General features: G+C 39.8%; 2 protein-coding genes across 2 annotated transcripts in view; one reads left to right on the forward strand and one right to left on the reverse strand.

The window, feature by feature from the left end:
- igf1ra (insulin-like growth factor 1a receptor) overlaps positions 1-17454 on the forward strand; it is an 81299-nt gene extending 63845 nt beyond the window's left edge. Inside the window, exons 13-21 of the mRNA XM_022211226.2 lie at positions 853-1018; positions 1128-1230; positions 1466-1536; positions 1617-1846; positions 3515-3619; positions 3862-4021; positions 4271-4400; positions 7485-7619; positions 11032-17454. Coding sequence (XP_022066918.2) covers positions 853-1018; positions 1128-1230; positions 1466-1536; positions 1617-1846; positions 3515-3619; positions 3862-4021; positions 4271-4400; positions 7485-7619; positions 11032-11560 — 1629 coding nt within the window. The 3' untranslated portion in view covers positions 11561-17454. The remainder of the gene's footprint in view (positions 1-852; positions 1019-1127; positions 1231-1465; positions 1537-1616; positions 1847-3514; positions 3620-3861; positions 4022-4270; positions 4401-7484; positions 7620-11031) is intronic.
- ttc23 (tetratricopeptide repeat domain 23) overlaps positions 8742-22600 on the reverse strand; it is a 37982-nt gene continuing 24123 nt past the window's right edge. Inside the window, exons 12-18 of the mRNA XM_022211228.2 lie at positions 20388-20461; positions 19082-19133; positions 18946-18998; positions 18748-18864; positions 17773-17999; positions 17524-17699; positions 8742-9967 (exon numbers count right to left, since the gene is read on the reverse strand). Coding sequence (XP_022066920.2) covers positions 17525-17699; positions 17773-17999; positions 18748-18864; positions 18946-18998; positions 19082-19133; positions 20388-20461 — 698 coding nt within the window. The 3' untranslated portion in view covers positions 8742-9967; position 17524. The remainder of the gene's footprint in view (positions 9968-17523; positions 17700-17772; positions 18000-18747; positions 18865-18945; positions 18999-19081; positions 19134-20387; positions 20462-22600) is intronic.

Below are 22600 nucleotides of genomic sequence, written 5' to 3' on the forward strand. Positions count from 1 at the left end.
CAGACTGGTGAGATCCGGGGAGTTTTGAGAATGAATCAACCTTAGGCTGCTCTTCCTGAGCAGCTTTTACAATGTGGCAGGGTGGACTGTCCTGCTGGGCAAGGCTGTTGGCACTGTGGAGTGTTGTTGTTGTTGTTGTGGATGGTGTGCTTGGTCTACAACAATTTTTAGGCTGTCAAAATAACATCCACATGAATGCCAGGACTCAAGGTTTTCCAGCAGAACAGTGAAAGAAGATGCCGTTTATGCGACCCGTTACTGATTTTAATGATTGTGGTTGATTTAGTGTACACACAGACACAGAGTAAAAGCTATTAATACTGCAAGAAATAATCCTTTCTGTATAATATGCTTATTATCTGCTTCAAATCCATTGCAAACCGTTTGACTTCTCCTTCACTGAAAAGTCCATTCTTGTTTGTGCAGTGGAGGTTTCATGTTTCCACATTGCATAAATTGCATCTTGGGCTATTACAGTAGCTCCAAATTAGTAGTGTTATCGCAAATCACGCTCATAGAGGCGTGACTTAAACTGAGATTTAAGATAAGCTCAGAGAAACGCTTCCATACAGCAGAACCTGAAGTGCCAAACTCTGCAAATTAATTAGCACAGTAAAGGTCAAACATCAAACTTCACTTGCAGCTGAAGTTAGAAAATGTATGTTTATGTGGAAATTGAAAGTCTTCACTGTCACTTCAGGGGATGAAGATTTTTGTCGCACATGAGCTGTAAGTTCTGATAGTCTTTATACTTGCTTGAAATCAAGCAATAACAAACAACAAATTAAAAACAGGCCAAACTCTTTCACTTAACGCTCCGTATCTGACAGTAACCACTTTGTTCATTTCCAGCCTGAGAAGCACGGGTGTGTGTCTCGACATCAGTACCGTGAGTACAAAGGAGCTCGGCTGACCAACCTGGGCTCTGGGAACTACTCTGCTCGTGTTCGTGCCACTTCTCTAGCGGGAAACGGCTCCTGGACAGACAGTGTGTTCTTCTACGTGCCGCCACCTAACCGTAATGCAACACTTCTCCTTTATTAAATGCCATATTGAAGCATTTATACAGATATGATTTGACATCCTCAGTCAGTTCTGACCCCTTTTTTTAATACTCTATCTGACAGGAGATGATGGTGTTACATTCTACCTGGTCATCATAATTCCCATCATCGTGATACTTTTCGTCGCCAGCCTCACCACCATTCTCTTCTTTGTGAACAAGAAAAGGCAAGTATTTTTGTGAGCATTCCTTCCACATTGCCTGACAAGTTCCCTGATTAAGCTGTTCCACCTCGCCTTGCTCGTGAAGCTTAATGACCAGTGTAATGTTAATTACACTTAATAGGTGTTGTTGTCATTAACATTCCCCTGTGGTAAAGAGTCGACTTCCTATTGAGGATTGCATATCGCATCCACCATCAGCGCTGCCTGCCGGCTAACTGAGCCGAGTTTGTGTTAACAGGAATAGCGACAGACTGGGGAATGGAGTCCTTTATGCATCTGTCAATCCGGAGTACATCAGTGCTGCTGAGAGTAAGTACATCAGATATCTTCTCTGCTTTCTGTTGTTATATCCAAGTGGTGTTGACGTGCTGTGTCATGTGCTGCGCCAGTGTACGTCCCAGATGAGTGGGAGGTGGCCAGGGAGAAGATCACTATGCACAGGGAGCTGGGCCAGGGCTCCTTCGGCATGGTGTACGAAGGCATCGCAAAGGGAGTGGTCAAGGATGAACCTGAGACACGAGTGGCCATCAAGACGGTCAACGAGTCGGCCAGCATGAGGGAGCGGATTGAGTTTTTGAATGAGGCTTCGGTCATGAAGGAGTTCAACTGTCACCATGTGGTAAGATCATACAATGCTTACAAGCCCGACATGATTTCAGATAAACAGTCAGAATAAGGCCAAAAATAAACCAACATGTTGTAGCATTGAGCCGAACTGCATCCTAATCAATCTGTATGGATGTGGAGAGAGAGGCCAGCAGGTCATGAGGACTATCAGTGTCGACTGCACTGTGTGTGTTCACTTTACTCAGGCAGCCTCAGTCTGAAGCAGGGTTCAGCCTCCTGGAGATTGTGTACTATCTCTCATCAGTGTGATCACAGCCTCATTAACTACGTTAACTGGAAGTGTTAAAGAGTTTCCCCTTTGGAAAGCTGCTATTACAACCTTTTTATCGAGTCTGGCTGCTAAAAAAACAAATACTCAATTATTAAATTCAATTTGAATAATTTAAAGGAAAGAGACTTTTTTGCCATCTTCAAAGCAAGTTAAAAAGAGGTGTTTTTTCTAGTACAAACATATGGTGGAAAATACGAGCAGTTGAGCTATTTTTGTTTGTAACCTAGACCTAGAGTGCTTCTGAGCAAGTAACTACCTTAATACCTATTAATTTTACACATCAGGTACCTGCAACAATAAAACCGCCTGCCTAATGCTGTGTAGGTCGCCACCATGCTGCCAAAACAGTTCTGATCTATCAGGGCATGAACATGGAACCTCTAGGAGTGTCCTATGTTGTGTAGCACCAGGAGGTTGGTAATAGACTAAGTGGGTCCCATGGATAGTGGGGTAATGCCTCCGTGGATCAGGTTTGGAGTGATATCTGAGGCTGGATCAACGCCTTGGGTTCTTAATCTTGATTCTTTGAGCTATTTCTAAGTGTTCTATTTCCAATTTGCAGCAATCTTGCATTACCAGACTATTCTATGGGGCTGACACAACACATGGAGAATAGTCTGACTGTCCCTCCTAATCATTTTGCTATAGGAAGGAAAAAAATCGGGTGTTTACAGCAACAGTGTCCCCTCAAAATAGAGATAGAAGAATTGTTTTGGTGCAACATTTGCAGGCAGGAAGGCGAGCACTGTTGTTAAAATAGTGAATTCACTGAAAAAAATGGCAACGGGCTGGAAGGTTTCCTGTAGAGAATGGTACAGTAGCAGGTATATAGTCAAAAGAGAGGAGATAATGGTATAAAATGCGTGGCCAAACGCAGGCTTAAACCCATAGTCTCCATCAAGTGAGACAGACTAGATCTGCAGCTATGTTTACGTGTGTGGTACATGTCAAAGTAACGCCCACATGAAGAAAGCTGACCAGCAGGATATTGAATAGTAACAGGGTGATAAATGTTATTTACTTAACCTGTAAATGGTTTTAATGTTGTGGTAAGTTGGTGTATGTTGTACTCTTTGTACTTTGTTAGTGTAGAAAAACAAACATACATTTATTCTAACAGGAAAGGGCACAATATACTGGACACTCATTGAAACTGTGAGTTTTGAGAGTCACTTAAACATAGCAGTGAGAAAATCAAAGTGTGCATTACATTGTTGGGCTGGAGCATACTCGAAGCTTCAGAGTTTTTTTTTTAAATGCACACTTACTATCTTGAGTATATTGTATCTCTTCTTCTATGAACAAAGCCTGCTTAGATGTAGTGTGTGGATTTGGGACACAGCTTTTGACTTGTCCCAGCTAACCTGTGCTCTATTGTGATTAATGCAGGTGCGGCTGCTGGGCGTGGTCTCTCAGGGACAGCCAACCTTGGTGATTATGGAGCTGATGACCCGCGGAGATCTTAAGAGCCACCTGCGCTCTCTGCGCAAAGAAGTAAGCAGCTTTTACTGACACACACAAACCTCGACTGTGTATTATATACAATCTCTTAAAAAAATACTCGATGCTGGGAACATAAGCACATGCTGTTCCTTTTTTTCTTCCTTCCTCCTTCCCACACTCACACACAGCATCTACCTCTCACTTTGTCTTTGTAAACATGCTATGAGGACTGACTGAAAAGTGTTTTTCTTGCTCTTTATCTTCTCACCTCATCCCCTCCTGCTTTGCGACAGAACTCCACCACCCAAGTCCTACCCCCACTCAAAAAGATGATCCAGATGGCAGGGGAGATCGCCGATGGTATGGCGTACCTGAATGCCAACAAATTTGTGCACAGAGATCTGGCTGCCAGGAACTGCATGGTAGCGGAGGACTTCACTGTGAAGATTGGAGGTAAGGTCAAGTTAATAGAATGTCTTCAGTCTGCCCAAGATTGCTCAATGCTGAACCTTGCTCTGCCAGCCTTGAAAATAAGTGTTTGGATTTCAGAGAGTGCCTGAGGCAGTGGAGTCTTAATGTAGATGGACAGAGGGAGGGAGGAGGTGAGGGGAATAGATGAGCTCTCAGGAGCTTCCTCTCCCACACAGAATGAGTGATATTTAGTGGCTTCCTCAACCTCTGTTTTCATTTTTTTTCCCTCAGATTTTGGCATGACCAGAGATATTTATGAGACGGATTACTACCGAAAAGGAGGGAAGGGCCTGCTGCCTGTCCGCTGGATGTCTCCTGAGTCACTGAAAGATGGCGTGTTCACTACAATGTCTGATGTCTGGTATGAGAACACAACACTGTCCTCCGCACACAAGCCTGCATTATACATGTATGAGCCTGCTCTAATCCAGGGGACTTACAAACTATTTCAGAACTGCCTGCATATTGTGCGATACTCTGGAACAGTTCACGCTGCGGGTTAAAAACTCTAAAAGCCTACATATCACTTCACAGCCAATATTCTTAACATTTTTTACTCAACAGTTTGAGCATGCATTTCTTGCCACGATAGCTAGTATTTCCAAAACCATCAAAATCTTTTGGTCTGTGGCCGGCTGTTTGGAAATTCCTCTAGCCATGACAAAAATGTATATGACAGGAATATTTGTTGTTTTTTTCGTGCTGCTCTTTTATTTCAGTGTGTGGTGAATTCTCAGCCTGCAGCTCTTCCGCAGCTTGTGCTACTGTAGCTAGTCAAACTGTTTACTAGCTCCCCTGCAAGTTTTTGTTTTCTCTACTCAAAGTGTCCCACGGGTCAGTCCTGAAGAGTGGGCCTAAACTGCTCCAGATGTTCTAAAATGAGAGGTTGTAGTGCCAGCACAAACCCACCTCCACATTTTGTGTACTATATCTTCCTCTTTGATGTCCAGGACTTCAGTGGAAGACGAACCCGCTCTGGTCTACAAGAATAGGCAACTTTATGTTACTTTATTTTGCTGATTAAGAAAAGCTGTCCGTCAGCACTTTCATCCCTTTTTGTATGCAGTGCTGTAATAGAGTTTTCAAACATTTTTCAGTGTACAATATGAATATAGCATAAGTAAACAAATATTGCGGCCATTGTTAGTGAAGCTGAAAGTTTTTCTCATGAATAGATAAATAGTAATGTCAGTGCATTATTGATTCTGAGGTTAAACTGACGTGATGTTTACTGTAAATACTTTATAGTGAGGCTTGTTCTGCTGTAATGGAATGCTAGAGGTATGTTATTTCATATCCTCTGCTCAGTTTTAACATAGTCTAGATCATGTAGGAAGCACTTTTCGGCCACTTCCGGACAGAAATTACAGCAAGGTGAACATTACACATATGTTTTAGCAATTCATTTTAATGTAACACAAGTTCAGACGGCACTAATAGATTGTTTGGCTGCTTGGGGGAAGTGGAACAGCATGTAAACACTGACATAAGATCACCTTATTAGGCTTAGAGTCATGAGGAAATGCAGTTTCTGGCAGTTATGTGTTCCAGACTGAAAAATCTCTGCAACTACTGGATAGACTGAGATTAAATTTAGTTGTGACTAGGCATGGGCCGGTTACCGGTTTTAAGGTATACCACGGTATGAAAAAGTCAAGGTTTCAAAACCACTAAATTTTTCCGTCATACCGTTCCTGCGGTATGAGTGTTTTTTTAATGTGACGTCTCATCAGGGAGAAAGTAGAGGTCCCTCACGCTGTGTGAAGCTGCCGCCTAAAGCGCCCCTCCGCCCGCTCACCTGCGTTTGTTGTGAGTGACAAGCAGGCAGCTCTGCAGGCTATGTGATGGCTGAAGGAGGCGAGCCCCCAGAACTTTTTCCGCCGTCCAAGCGGACTAAGTCGGCTGTTTGGGAATACTTCGGCTACTGTAAAAAGCCAGACGGCCACGGCTTGGAGGAAGAAGGTCGCCCGACGTGCAAAACGTGCTTGAGGACAGTGGCAGCCCGAGGAGGCAATACATCGAATATGATAGCGCATCTACGGGAGCACCACCCATCGCTGTATGCTAAAATAAAGGTGCTGTCTTGAAATGAACGAGCGTATTAGCGTCTGACATTAGTGAAATGAGCTTGTTACCGAGGCAGATATGGTAACTACCATATCTTATCTTTTCTTCATCTCTATCTTTTAGTAACTTTTTTTATATTTTAACTGAGGCAGATACGGTAACTAGCTTGCTAAGGATTTATCTTAGCATGCTAGTTACCATAGCTGCCTTAGTAAAAAAAAAAGTTATCCACAACTTTTTTCTTTCATCAATCTTTATTGCTAAGATGGATAACAGCTAGTTTACTCTCTAACATTTTAGAGCTGCAATCATAATACCGTGAAACCGTGATATTTTTGCCTAAGGTTATCATACCGTCAGAATCTCATACCGGCCCATGCCTAGTTGTGACATTCATGGTATCCAGAGGATGAATCCTAGTGACTTTGGTGATCCCTGCTTTTACTTTGTCAGGAAGAGGTTTACATTGAGTGGTTTTAACAGAAACACCATTAGAAGTTCCAACAAGACATTTGGTTCCAGTGTTTATGTTCCCCTCAAGATAAATTACTGTCATTTTGCACCATTACTGTCAAAATCTTAATGTGTCCAATGCTTTGCTTTATGATCAAATACATGTCAAATTTGGGACACTACCATCAGCCTCTATTATACTTGTCTGTTCTTTTAGCATTGTCAACATGTTATAATGCCTTGTCTCTGCTTTATGTTTGTGATTTACTAACTGGAACTAGATCAGCCAAACCAAACAGGCATTTTGGACATTTTTTTTTTTTAAAGATTACGTTTGGCATTTTGCCTTTTCTACATAGTTACAGTGTAAACACACAGGAAATGTGGTGGTAGCCAGCAGGAGAATGAAATACAAAAAAAATGTCCATCCAGCTGGGACTCAAACCAGGAACTCTGCTGAGGGCATTTTGGCCCATGTGTTACACACCCAAAACACTTCATTATAGGAAATGTAAATTTGCCCCGTAACATAATGGATATGATTTTTATGGAACATAGTAGAAAGGTTGTCAAATGTAAGATTTCCTCCTAAAATCTCATGTGTCTATCTGCTGTACTGGTGAAGTTCTGAGGCTCGGAGATGATGGAAAAGTCCATTAAAAAGTGATAAATCTGGACCCACCCCTATGGACTTCAAGGACCTAGAATGTTCTAAGTGAGGCTAAACTTAAAGGCTAAACTTAAAGACTGGTAGCAAAATTGAAAAAAAAGAAGTCTTTGATATTATCCCTGACAGATTAGACGTTTTCAGATTTTACACTCAGTGTAAACACTGAAAAATCTATAGGTAAAAAAAAGATAATACAATAAATATATATTTTGAGGATGTATTACATTCATCTGTTTTCTCTCTCTCTTGTTGCAGGTCATTTGGTGTCGTGTTGTGGGAGATCGCCACCTTAGCAGAACAGCCTTACCAGGGCATGTCCAACGAACAAGTGCTGCGCTTTGTCATGGAGGGAGGACTCTTGGACAAACCTGACAACTGCCCTGACATGCTGTAAGATCTCTTCTATCTGACACCAATAATTGTGTAACACTGCATGCCCTCAGGTTTGCGTTTGAACACCCTGAAGGATGTATTGTTTTATCCTCTACTGCCACTGCCCCATAGGTCTTCGGCCCCATTAATATTTTACCCATCGTCTAATTTTAGGTTGTGGTTCTGAGCGTGAAGGATATCGTGTGCGTACGCTAAGGTAGAGCCAAAATGAGGGCTGACATTAACGTCACAGGTTAAATGTGGTTCGTTGACGACATGGTCAGCTGGCAGTGAGAAGCCTCCTCACCCGTCAGCATCGGTCCATAGAAGGGATGCCACGATCCGTGTGTGAAAGATGCCCCTCATTCCTGCAGCAGAGAGCGGGCATCGGGGGGGAGGTGGTGCCTGTCCATCAGCGGAGAGAACGAAAGCAATAGACACAATTCATTTATTCATTTATAATTCATTAATGAATCACTCTGGCTGCTGGAGAGGAGAAAACAGAGCACAGCCTGCTTGTCAGCATGCAGCGTTGCATACATGCATTTCTCTTCTCCCTCTCTGACCTCAATAAGAAGGCATTTTGCTCTCTCCCCTCCCACTCTCCATGGCTGACCTCACCTTAGAAAGAGTGCGAGTAGAAAAAAAACAGGGGCCGAGTGTTGTGCAGACACAAACCTCTGGTTTCTATGGCAGCCTGACTGTTTTGTCCTGATTACAGGAGTGTGTGGATTGTGTTACGTTGGTGGTGGTGGTGGTGGTAGTGGAGTGGGGGCTAAGCCTCCCGGTCTGTGAGCAGCACACAGGGGACTGAGGCTACTGCCGATGGTCGCCTTCTGCTGTGGTGACTTAATGGAGATTTCCAGAAGACTGCTGAAGTGTAGTGAAGCCAGACATTCATACAAAGACTGAATAGAAGGGATACAAGGAGTGGAAGTGGGCAGGATAACACACAGAGGGATGAGTCATATTTGGAGAGCTTTGAAAGTCTCCTCCTTGTACTGTTTCACTTGTTTCTCAGGTAGCTGTGGGTCATTCATTGGATTTCCCATGTTTCTGTCTAGTGTTTCCGATGGACAAAAGTGCATTCTCTCTCTCGCTCTCTCGCAGGGTTGGGTGAAAATAAAAAGCAGACTGTGATCATATTAAACATTGTGATTTACTGTGGAATGTGCAGTATCACTTACAGGGCTATTATACATCAAGGTTTTCATGACACTGGGGATGTTGCATGTGTTTAACAAAGACCAGAGCATTTTTTAGTTGTGTTGCAAGAGATTCTTGTTCGGGTTTATTAAGCGTTTAGCATAGATGTTTGGAGACTGCTCCGCACTCACACTTGGCCCAAAATCATGTCTGTTTCTGATTTTATCAAGGTTTTTTGGCTCATCTCTTTCATGAAAATTTGGCAGTGTCTACATGTGTACACAACTTTGACAGCAACACTACCAGATATTTGCTTGTAACACCATTTTTTGGTCACAAAAGTTCAGAATCTGCTTTTTTGGCAAAGTACTCTGGCACAAAGGGAATTTGACTCATATTAGCTCCCACTAGAATTTAAGACAGAGAAGTTGATAAATATACAGGGTGACACAAGCACAAGATGACAAGATAACCAGAGCAAATAAACATAAAAAAAGTATTAGTGAGGCAGACATCCGAGGTGCCATCTTTGCAACCCAATGGTTGCTGCTCTGTGAGTCGAGCTGTATTTAAACAGCACATTTGGTACATTAAAATGGAATTCACTGTGCCAAATGTGTGTAAACAGGTAAAGGAACACCAGTGATCATAAAAAGTAAGAAAAGAGTCTAAAACAGGTGGGGTTCGAACTTAAGGAGTTCTCTTTACGCCAGCTGAAGAACAAGTGGAGTCGTTCTCAAACATCACATACACTGCTTGTGCACAAAAGTGGCAGGTCATCTGTAAGTCAATTTAGCCTAATGGCAATAACATGGGTCATGTGTGCTGTGAGTGACAGGATGCTGACAACAAGTCAGGATTTACTGCAATGTTTGTTTTCTAAATTTGCAGCAACAAACCTCGTGCACAGCAACAGATGGTGGGGCAGGAGTTTTCGACAGGCAGGGCTATGCAGATAGGTTACTGTGGTGCGTCGGCCCAGCTCCAAGCATTACATGTCTTTTCATGGGAGGTCTCTGCCGCCCGGGTTTGGACATCTGAACGTCAACTTTGAGACACTTCCTGCGCTGCTGAAAAACAAGTCAGAGCCACCCACCCCCACCTGCTGCTTCAGAGTCTGAAGAGAGGCGCGTGCTTAGGAAAGCCTTACCCATAATTCCTGTGTGTGGAGAGGAGCTGGCACCCAGCTGCAGAGGTGGTTCGAGACGACAGCGAGACCACTGGGAGAGAGGGAGAAAAAAAACAAGAGAGAGGGAACAGCAAGAACTGACTAGAGATGGCTGAGGTGTTTATGTCAGCGGGCCTTAGAGAGTATTCTTAGCTTGTTTGTGTATAATTGAAGTTGTGGTGTGCGGTGCAGCACCACACAAAACTGTAATAATTCTCCCTTTTATGATGTTGTTTTGACATTCCCAAAGCTCGGTTGCTGGCCTGGCACAGTAACCTTAAGTATGATTTACAATCGCTGCTGAGTACATGTGAGATTACTGATCTTACTGTGTATTATAATGTGATTAAAAAAAAAAAACATTCAAATTTCATATCAATTGAATTTGGCATTAAAAATTGTATGTACACACTATATGCCAGTAGAAGTCTTGTAGATTGCAGCAAGTTTGGAATGCATGTATTTAGTCATTGTGTATGATTTCACTGAATTTTAAGATTTTAATGGGAAAATGGACAGAATGTTCACCAAGATTACCTGCAGGAAATTAATGAGCAAAGGAAGAAGGACATGCATTTAGAAGTGATTTAACACATCCTTTCTTACATTCACACATAATAGGAATATTAAACAAAATGTGAAACATTGAACCTAAGTCTGTTTATGCAGATACAGCACTTACCGCTGTAGCCCACTTCATTTTATTAATTAGAACCTACATAGTTCTCTGTCAAGATCAATGTAGTGAACTGAGTTTAAAGCTGACTTCAACTACAGTTTCTCCTGCCACCTGCTGGTGACAAACAGAAACACTTTACTGTCTTAACTCAGTACTTATAAGGCAATATACTGTAATCATTCCTTCTGTCCATACTGGCTGTCAAGTCTTCCCCTGCTAGCATGGCTGTATTCAGAGATGGGGTCAAAATCCACAATTCAGATCAGTTTAAGTTAATATAAGGCTTCATTTAGTCAAATTAAGTTGGAGTCTGCTTGATTCCAAAGTCCTAAACCAGGTAGTGATGTAGATTCAAAATCAGAACCTGTGTTCTAACAGAAAAAAATCCCACTAAATTGCAAATTATTAAGGCCTCCATTTTTGTGCGTCACTTTCAGGTTCGAGCTGATGAGGATGTGCTGGCAGTATAACCCCAAAATGCGTCCGTCCTTCCTGGAGATCATCAGCAGCATCAAAGACGAACTGGATCCTCCCTTCAGGGAAATGAGCTTCTTCTACAGCGAGGAGAACAAGCCGCCGGACACCGAGGAGCTGGACATGGAGGTAGAAAACATGGAGAACATTCCACTGGACCCTGCATCAACAAGGCAGCCGTCTGCTGCCGTCGTCGTTTCTTCGTCTGGGTGCACAGGAGGAACGCCGCCTCCTTCTACCCAGCAGTTATCCCCAATGCAAGGTCCGAGTACTCCATTACTGGGACCCGTGTCACACTCCCCGCCGGGCCCAGTAGCCTCAGCCATGGGGTCTCCAGGACAAGTCTTGGACAAGCACTCAGGACATGTTTCGGCCAACGGGCCTGTGGTGGTGCTACGGCCCAACTTTGACGAGATACAACCCTATGCACACATGAACGGGGGCAGAAAGAACGAACGGGCGTTACCACTGCCCCAGTCGTCGGCCTGCTGATATCAGACCAGCCCCTCCTCTTCCTCTTACACAGGGTAACACAAACCTCTCCTCTATCTCCTACGGAGGGATAGATGAGGTAAGGAATTACTTTCTTCTACTGTGTGCCAGTAGACGGTCTCTCCACTCCTTTAAGGTCAAATGCAAACTCTAAAAAAACTGAAAAAGAGCACAGAAACCTGCTAAAGCATTTGGAGTTTGGTGGCTCAGACTCAACACTGGGGAACTCCTTCCTGCGCAGCCTGTATTTCAGTCTTTGTTACATACACGTCCTTCAAGAAGGAATACAATACAGGCATGTATCCTGACTTACAGATTTACACATGAACTTCAAGAAAATCTTTGTTTTTAGCATATCTGCCAGCAAAACCAACAGAAGAGCACTTTTTCCTGATGATTTCAGAGAGGATGTGATGGATATTTGAGTGTGTATTTATACAAACACATGATTCTCTCCATAATATGGTATAGCTTCATTTCTAAAATTACTTTCTTTCCATGAGCAGACTTGCTCATGTTGTGTGAGGATGCCTCAATTAGAAAGTTTGGACTAAGATCATTATTTCATTTTACTTCTAATTTTTCTACCGGATTCCATCAGGAATGGGTCAAAGTGGTAGAGGAGGGCCTGTTTTGTATCTGCCAAAATTTTGCCAAATCAAGCTTTTTCTTCAGTTTCATACAGGTGTCCCTTCTTAAAGGAGGCTGTGATTCAGAGCTTAGATAAGTCTGTCCGGCAATGACACCCAAACTGTTTGGTGGTTTCCAGACTGCATCCATCTGTAGTACTAGCTGCTCCTAGAGCAGCTGTGAGTGTTGGAGGAGTTATAAACAAGGCCGAACACAGTGACTGCAGATGTGCTGCCTTCACATCTGCAGTTTTATATGCAGCGTCTGCCACGGAGGTTGAATAAATCTAGCAAACCTTAAAGTAAACCAACACAAGACTTCTTTTAAGTGGATTCTGTACAGAGAAGCCAGCTTTAAAGCAGGGCTGGCTACATTTTATTCAGGTTTTGAAATGTGATCAAAGGTCAATATTTTTTCAATTAACTGACACAATAGCAGTTGAATTCTGAATAAGTTTATAATAACCAGCATGTGTGGAATAATAAGTAACCATTAGACAGAAGACACACTAAAGAAATGACAAGACTTTTTAAATCTATATCTTTTTCACAGGGCTGCACAGTGGGCTAGTGGTTAGCACTTTCGCCTTGCAGCAAGAAGATCCCCGGTTCAAATCCTTGGGTGGGCCTGGGATCTTTCTGCATGGAGTTTGCATGTTCTTCCTGTGCATGTGTGGGTTTTCTTCGGGCACTCCGGCTTCCTCCCACAGTCCAAAAATATGCTGAGGTGAATTGATTATTCTAAATTGTCCGTAGGTGTGAATGTGAGTGTGATTGTTTGTCTGTATATGTAGCCCTGAGACAGACTGGCGACCTGTCCAGGGTTTCCCCTGCCTTCGCCCGAGTCAGCTGGGATACGCTCCAGCACCCCCGCGACCCTAGTGAGGATGAAGCGGTGTATAGAGAATGGATGGATGGATCACATGGCATTGCATTTCTTTAATAATTGGTTATGTCTTTAAAACTACCCCGATTTCTCTGGTTTAAGCTCAGATCTGAGGATTTGCTGGACAAAACTAGGAATTTAAAAATGCCACTTTGGGCATTCTTCACTATTTTGTGACCACTTGCATACTAAACAACAATAAAAAAAGGTAATTAAATAAAAATGACAACAGTCAATTACTGCAGCCCTGTTGCTGGAGACGTCATCTCAAACTAACAAGTTTCACCAAACAACATCTTCTCAGATCTGGACATGAAAAAACTTGCCCTTTCATCACCATCTTTCAGACATCTGAGGGAAGAACACATGTTAATCGAGTCAGCAAACTCTGAATCACAGCCTCACTGTCTTTGTTTTAGTTGAAATAAATAGTAAAACAAAAAAAATCAAAGCATCAGAAGTCTCACACTGCAAATCACTGAACTTCATAGTCTAGGGTTACGACTCTGCCTCCACTTCGATTTCTTCAGACCTTTCTCTGACATCTTTTCGTGTGTATTTCACGTGGGAGGTGAACACGGTTCGCCGATAATGCTGTTTAAATTAAATGCCACCAAATACTCCACAACAAACCTGAGACGTAAAAGCGAGAAGCTGTTGGATCAGATTTTCGTAGCCCAGTGACAACTTTGAAGTCACGGGAGGTCTCTTTTAGAATAGTCCTTCGTTTCTCTACATTTCAAACACATATAAAGGTCTTACAGTTGTATTTTTGACTGCAGGATCGTTTTTATACACATCATTGGTTTTGTCACTTTTTTAAACCTTTTTACGGTTCAAAATGTTTGCCTCTATGTCTGTACAGAACAAAGCTGCTATTTTATTCTTTTTCTCTTTTGGATGTTATATATATATAAAGAAATCCTTCAGGTTTGGTATTTTACGGTCTCCACTACAGTCCATTTCTAATCTCCTCCAACTCTGTTTAAGAAGTAAAACAACAAAAACTTACCCCAAAAGGTTTTCTGTAACACTACATTTTGTTCATTGCCTTTTATTTTTATGAAATGTTTCCTTCTTTATGTGTTTTGTGGATGTCTATATTATTATTATTATTATTATTATTATTAATATTATTATTATTATTTGGATTGGACACCTTAGCTCGATGTGTGAGCGTGTACTTTCTGCACCCTTTTTGTACTTGTTGTCTAGCACTGCGCCTAGCATTGCCCTCTAGGTGCGACTCAATCTCAGGTCAAAGTAAAGGCTTTGCTTTCTCCACACATTCTCATAATCATCCTGTACTTGTCTCACCGTGTACCCCTTCTTTTCCCGCCCCCATCACATTTTGTCAAGTCGAATAGTGCCCTCTCTGCTTCCTCTCTGGTCCCCTACTGACCTTAACAGCAGACTGCTTCCCCTGGTGCCTCCTTTCAAAGTCAGGATTAGTTCCAGAATACAAGATATTTAACTTTAAACCAGATCTGGTATTTTAACCCATCCATTTTCTTGCCTGTTCTTAAATAAATAGGGCTAATTGGGTCGTCTTGTTTGCCTTAATTATGCCAGCCATCTTTTAACCATTAAAAATCTTTTTTTTGTTTTGTTTACCCCCCCCCCCCCCCCCAACACTCTCAAGCACAATTCAATGCCACTTCTGCTAATGTCACTTCTTTAAACACCGTAATGTTTGTCTTCACAATCACTGCTTCAGAAAAACCAAATAAAGGATGGGTTAAAGTCCAGGGAAGGGAACACATTTCAATGTCGTGAATGGAAAAGGTCTTAAAAATGGCTGAATAGTGAAAGTGTTTTGAAGGATTTCTCCTCATGTTACCTGGTGATTTATTTTTTTCTTTGAAGTTTTTTTCTTCTTCTTCTCCTGTAGGAGTGTTATTTATTTATTTTTTTTATTTTCCTTTTGTGATATCAGTTTAAATCCCTGTATAAATGCCCCATGATTCAGTATAAAGTTGGACTTTTTTTGTATGAATTTTCTTTTGTGTCATGACTGGGGGACTTAAAAAAAAAAAAGTTCTTTTATTTTTCCCTTCAAGCACATATCTACCTCACTCTTTTTAAATATATGTATGCGTATGGAAAAAACACAAACAAATACATCTCACTCTTTCTCATCAGTTTTTACAGAAACCTCACCTGGATAAGAACCCACAGGGATCTAGATAAACCTCACAAAGCGGACTAGGATGGGAGATGGAATGGACATGTTGTAGGTTTAGCCCCAAAAATTTCTGACCCACAAGTTTTACAGAAAATGACTTCATACATCTGAGACTACAAAGGAGCAGACCATGTGTTGATGAACATTAATAACAGCCTTCAGTGCAGTTTGGTTTCGATCTCTGGAGAATCAGCATTGGGTATTTATGTGAGAAAATATTCCACAATTATATAAACTATTAGAAGATAGTTAACCGTATTATAAGGCTTAAAACAGGTGTAGTAGAATATCTGATAAGAAAGGAGGCCTGGACTCAACATCCGACATTCCATCTCCACTGACTCCCAGTATAATGTCACAACCTCAAATCCTCAAAAGAATAAAAACCTTAATTTTCTCATCTAAAAAGCATTTATATAGAAGTCTAAAAAAAAAGATAAATGGGAATTATTTTAAAAGGGAAATGTTTTAATCACCTCCAAGAAAAAAAAAACATTATTTACCCGCAGCCTGTAGTGCTGCAAAAATACATTGCAACCTTACATTTCACAACTTAAGATTATTCCAAACAAACAGATGGCATTTAATTTTTCAGTGCATCCAGTTATGTGTGTGGATCAGTACTGTGAATGTAACACAGGCAATTCTGTACTTTCTACACACAACCGTCATGGAGAATGCAGCAACTTCACTTCCTACATGTTTCTAAATTCAGTAGAAACTCGTATACGGAGCATTTCAATGCTGGAAGCAACCCAGCAGAAGTCACTATAATTATTTGATTTGATCATTTTTACCCCATAAACTCGTTGTGGTTGTGTGAATGTCATCATTTCCCCTGTCCGAGTCTACCTGCTGAATGCCATGATGTTCTGGCTCGAGTGTTTATTTCCACTTTTGACGGTGTGAATCTCTTAAAGACCATTTTCAGGCGTTTTGATCTTTCACAAGTAAATATCGACGCGCCTTTTTTTGGCCTGTTGTACTGCTACTTATAATAATGCTGCTGGTTCAGTCACCTCAGTGGATCTTATGTATTGTCACCAAAAATTGTTGAGCGTACAAGGTGACAAAGTAGCTTTTACATCTCAAAGCTTCTCATAAAACCTCAGTTCTACTCTTTAATCGAAGTGGCTGCATGGAGAGTGCAAGAGCCGGTGGGCTTGGAGCATAAAATCATCCGAAACTTTGTGGTGAAATGAATATCCAAAAGCAATAAAAAAAAAAATGGAATTCTGAACAGGCCACCGGGCAACTTTGAATGTGAAATTCAGGTGCTCAATCTAAATCATTGTATCTGTGCGTAATTTAAAGTAGAAAAGAGTGAAATCTTTCGGTTACAAAGTAGTCCGATTGCTGCTGAATATAACATTGGTACACAAATCACCACTGACAAACAAGCAAACAGCTTGAGTAGTTACATAACATATCTGTGCATTTATGTTGTTTTTTTTTTTCCAGTTTGGATGTATCATGATATATTTCAGCTTTTCACTTCTGAGAGTAGATATTGACCTTTTGTGAGGTGAACTACTAGTTACCATTAGATCACAAACCTGTCAAAACTACAGCATTTACGACAAACACATGGACATACAGTGTATAGGACAGGGATGTTGCGTAGATTACGGGTAGTCATGATAAAGAGTAAACAACATGATTAGATAAAAAGACGATAGTTTACAGCTTCACACTAGTTGCTTTTCTACATTACCTTAGACTTCCAGCATAAATATATACAGTAACTTACTTTTTGAAAAAACAGTCGGTTTAGTCATCTTCAGCATTTTAATTCTTCAGAATGTTCTTCATGCAAATGTCAGGTTTATGGAGGATGCGTCAATGCATTCAAACTGCAATAATAGTTTGAGGTTTATCATTATCATGCCTCTGTTTTTGTGATTTGCATTCCTATACCTTCTGAGGGGGCCTTGGTCTACTGCTATTATTTTATTATAATGCTTTCACAAATCTGTGTGTTCATTACTTGATTGGGGAAACAAATAATCAAAAAATAATAATAATTTCACTAGACTGTCTTCTTTCAAGCTCTGTATCTGAGGCCTCAAAGTTTTTTCACACCTATAGCTGAGATGGTGTATTTTTTTTGACATGCCGTCTCCAAATGTGTATCTGAGAATTTCTTGTAATTTCTTTTTTTCTGAAATTTTGAATAAATAAATGAGAACTATAATTGCTGGCTCTATTTATTTTCCTGGAGGTTGCTTATGTGGTGGGAAAAGTCGACCAGATGTAGATCTACCTCATGCTGTTTCTGAAGGACCCTCAAGCTGTTGGAGCATCGTCTGAATGAGGGTCAGCAGCAGAGGTACCAGTCTGTCAGCTGAGGCCAGGCTGCCAGAAGAGGGCACGTGGATGAAGACTGCTTTCCTCTGACCGTGATACAGGGACAAGTAATACGCAAAATCACACAGGTACCTGAAAAGAAGATGGGAAACATGACCACATGTTCTTGATTGTCTGTTAACATTCCACAAGAACAGATTCCCACCTGCCAGCGTCTCTGGAATAAATCACATCCATCCCGGATTGTTTGAAGAACTTGGAAACGGCTCTCATGTTGATGACCGAGTCCAGTTTCTCTGGTCCGCCTTCGACACAGCAGTGATTTTCAGGACAGAAGCCGCACACATCTCTGTCTCTGTAGCCGCTGTTCTTCCCTGTTTGTTCCAAAATGACAGCACTGGAACCTCTGGCTACACCCAGATGGACTGCAAACTGGAGCACAGAGTGAATTTTCACCTCCTCATATAGGGGCTATATGCGTTTCAGCACTTGACCATTTTGACGAAGGCTGCAGTTCTATCACAGATAAGGAGGTCCTATACTCATATATTCATCTATTGCATAGAGTACAAGTACTAAGACAATAATAACAGCTGATCTGAAGTGAAAAAGAAGCAACTCAAAGTAAAATGTCAACACGGAACAGTTTTAAATGCAGTATGAATGTGCAAAGATACAGTATCAACAGTGCATTTAAGTATGCAAGATACACATGAATATCTAAGATTTATAAATGATACATGTAGTGTATGCAATATGGATATATACACTATGATACAGTATAGACAGAATGCACATGTTAAGCATATATATAGAATAAGCTGCATAAAATATGTGTGAAGGTAGGCATAAACAATTGATCACAACTGATAGAAGAATTTGCTTTGAGATTAAATTAAATTCTATAGGATTCATCAAGTTTTGTGCTTTCTTATCTTATGACATTACATTTTACAGTTAAAAACTGATGTTTCAGGCAATTCCAGCATTTCAGTCTAAATTAATTAATTAATCTAAGTTATGAAATAAAACTATTCTTCTTTTAAATAAATCTAAAGATGGTATAGCACCCTCAACAGAATATGAGCCTAAAATCCAAATCATTAAAAAGAGGGGATTCCTAATGGTAAGAATATCTAAAAGAAGGACTCTAATCTCGACAGGTATATATTATTTTTACCTTTGGGTTAACAGTTCTCCAGAGTTCCTCTATAATCTTTTGGGTTTTAACGTAAGTCACTGGTACCTCCTTGATGTAAACATCAATCCTGTTCCCCAGTCCAGCTGACTTCAATCCCTACGACAAGTTTAAAAGCTGTTTAAATTTACGAGCAATTCATTATTGGAATTATTTGAAAATGTAGTTTGTAAATCTTACCTGAGCTGCTTTCCAGCTGGGGTTCTCCAAGAACTGTCTGAAAGGTCCAAACCCTTAAAAACAGATTAGAACAAAATTTAAAATGGACACCGATTTAAAGAGTTTGTGTAATTTCAATAAACACTTCTTACTTCACCTGTAACAGCGACAGTTTCTCTTTCAATCATGGTAAGTTTTCGCAGTAAGTCCTGAAGGGAATAAAGAGAGTTGTTATTGCATTACATGTGAGAGTATTAAAACACGTCTAATTTTAGCTCTGGCAACTCACTTTCTGTCCGCTTGGAGGCGCTGTTTTCTGACAAACGTGCAATACGATGGAAGTGATGCATTCAGGTGCTCCAGGTAACTTACACCATTCACTTTACAAATAAAAGTCTATTTAATTAGCAATAAAATAAGAAAATTTCATTGTCACTCAGTTTTGTCACTTACATATTTACACTGTTTTTTGTCACACATAGATTGGACTTTGTCCAGCCCTTTCTTTTCTATGCATTAATAAGGCAAAAAACAAAACAAACAAAAACATTTTTTTCTGTACATTGTACTATACATAATTTATTTTATGAATAGAAATTTTTAAGTAAATGTCAAGCATTTAAAAATTCAAAGTAGAATAATCATAAATATACACAAAAATAGTAAAATTCCAAAGTGAAAAGGCAGAACGGCTTCAGTATGTTACATTTTTATACAAATTACAGGTCACCTTGCAAGTTTGATATATTTACTGTCTTAAACTGGAAATTAATTCTATTAGGAAACTGTTTAAAGTGCAATATTTTCCTTTTCTGCAATGTGAATTTACAAAGTAGTATACATTACAAGTGATCAAGCAGCAATCACTGAAATTCACTTTTATATTCCATCACATAACTGAACTCACAGTTAGGAGGAAGAAATATACACTAGGTATGATGCTTAAATAAAAACCAAAAGAAAATATAATTAGGCCAGTATGAGATATCAACTATTAAGGACAATCCTCCAGACCAGTTGTTCTTTTAAATGCATCTTAACAAGTAGTATGAATAAATGAGGCAGAACACTACTGCTATGCTCAGTAGTAGAAAAAGGGTTTGTATCATTTATAGGCTAAGTATGAGCATCACAGTTTACATTTACCCAATTACAAGTAAATGCCCTGCATCACAAATGTTAATAATGTACTCAAAGCATGAAAAGAAAAATGACCCTCTGAACATTTCAAATTGCTTCAGTTTGTTGCATTTTATACAAATGTCACCATTGCTTCAAAGCAAGTTGATCATATTTGCAATCTTAATCTGCAAAGTAATTATTTATGATAGATATTCTATATTTTACTGCTGACACCAGACATGCCGTTTTCTTCCACATATTTACTATATTAACTGTTTGATCTCTCATGTGAGGGTTTGCTTCTCATCCACTCTTGTTTGTGCCAAGGAGCTCAGCCTGACCTCAGTGCCTTCGGGACCACAGTCGGTTCTGTTATCAACTCTTGCAGGTGTAAATCCAAAGGGACCGATTTCATCTGAGGATTAGAGGGAGATAGACCAAACAGTTAGACCAAACCCAGGAAGACTGACACACACCTTTTGTCTTCTGCTGGGAAAGGTATGAGACACAAACTTCCTCTATGATAGAGTGTGACTTTATACTTTAGGCTTTTGACTTTGGAAGGCATGAGTCCAGTATGCATACATTTGGTGGACTGCATTAAATACTTCTTTATGTTGTTGTAGAATTTCCAGAGCTCTATTTCTGATAGGAAACAGTTTAAAATGCGATATGTCTTTCTCTGCAATGTGGAGTGAATGTACAAAGTAGCACACACCACAAGTAGATAAGTAATAATCAATAAAATGCTCTTTAATATTTCAAATATAGCTTTCCTCACAGTTAGAAGGAATAAATGCACCATAGGCTGAATACTTTATTTAAGTAAATCTAGATACAAGACACTATAATAATAATTATATATATATATATATATATATATATATATATATATATATATACTACATCAAGTACCGGTATAAAAAATATAAATTTCAGGCTCATAGTATTTTCCTGTTTTGATGTGAGGTTTGATCTCTCTTATTTATCATATATAACTTCATGAGAAGCAGTTAAATGCACTTTTATATTTCAGGTATCAGAAGTTGGTTTTCAATTTTCTTTGTTAACTTTCTGCTTCAACTTTAAACTAAATTTCCTTCACTAAGCCAGCCCTCTGGACTTCCACTAAGCTGTGTTCCTATTGGCTGTCCAGGTGGCTGCTTGGTGTTATCAGGAACACCTGAGCAGCTCAGTGTCTTCCTGCTTTATGTCTGCAGTCAAACATTTCCTCTGCTTCTCTTCACTGAACTGGGTTTTGCTCTGTTGCTTTAGTTTGTTCTTTAGGTGTTGGCCTCCAGCTTCCAGCAGTAAAATCAACTGTTTCTTGGTGTGTTTTAGGGCTTTGTATGGGATAGTTGTCTTGGTAAATGTGGTTTGTTAGCCACAGTTAGCACATGGTGCTAATGTGTGCAGTGATTAGTGAATTTGGTGCAGCTGAGTTGTGTCTTTAGATGTTTTTGGTCAGACACATTCTGTATTCTTGTTTGTGAACCAACGTTGGTTGTCCAGAAGGTAAGAGTTCCTGTCCTGATTCTCTGTTTAAAGAGGTTCTCTGGTAGGCTGCAGGAGACTTTAGCGTTTGGGTTGTGCTAGTTTGGTTTCTGTACGGTTTCATTTGGACGACTATCTTGAGGCCCCTCCATGTGGTTTAGTGAGGTTTTCTGTAACAGTTCTGCAAAGCAACTTGCAGCAGAAGAGACTTTGACAGTTTTTAGGAAGTTCTGGAGACCAGACTTTGGAGCAGCAGAAACACTTGTAAGCAGTTTGAGCAGGAGAAGGTGAGCTTCAGAGTAGAAATGAGAAGGAAACCTTCTTGACCCATGTGGTGAGGTCCTGTACCAAGAGTTTCTTCTGTCGCTCTGCAGTTTCCTTAAGACTGAATATCAAGTTTCTATTTTAAATGATTTACCATGTGAGCCCAAGAAGACTTGAATAAACTCCCTCCATCCCCTGGACACAACAGACTATATTGCCATGTTAAATCTTTCCCTTTTAAAATGTTTGAGTTTTAATTATAGTTTTACTTGTTGCTTGTTTAGTTTTGTCATCTGTGTGAAAGGTGCTGAACAAATAAAGTTGAATTGATAAACTTAATTGACTAACTCATGATTGTGACAACAGACGTATTTTCATTGTGATTTAAGGGTTTGTTTCATTTTTAAGGTTGGGGTTGAAATCTTGACAGAAAAAAAGAATAAAGAAATAACCTACATTTAAAATAAAAAAAGCAATTAAATCAAAGGAAAAAAGCATTTAATACAATAAACCTTTTAAAAAGAAAATTAAACATTAAATACAATTAAATTATATTAAACAGATAAAATATTTAATTAGATAATTAAACAGAAGATATAAAACATAATTATAAAATTAAACATTTTTTCAAGATAATATTGAACATTAAAGATGAAATATTTTAGATAAACATTTAAAAAATACAATTAAACAAGAAGAGCATTAAACATTTTTAAAAATACAAAATGTTTAATTAGAATATTAAACCTTTAAAAAGACAAAATATTTAATTAAAAAATGTTTAAATAGAAAATTA

The sequence above is a fragment of the Acanthochromis polyacanthus genome, chromosome 8, assembly GCF_021347895.1.
Source record: "Acanthochromis polyacanthus isolate Apoly-LR-REF ecotype Palm Island chromosome 8, KAUST_Apoly_ChrSc, whole genome shotgun sequence".
NCBI lineage: Eukaryota > Metazoa > Chordata > Actinopteri > Pomacentridae > Acanthochromis > Acanthochromis polyacanthus.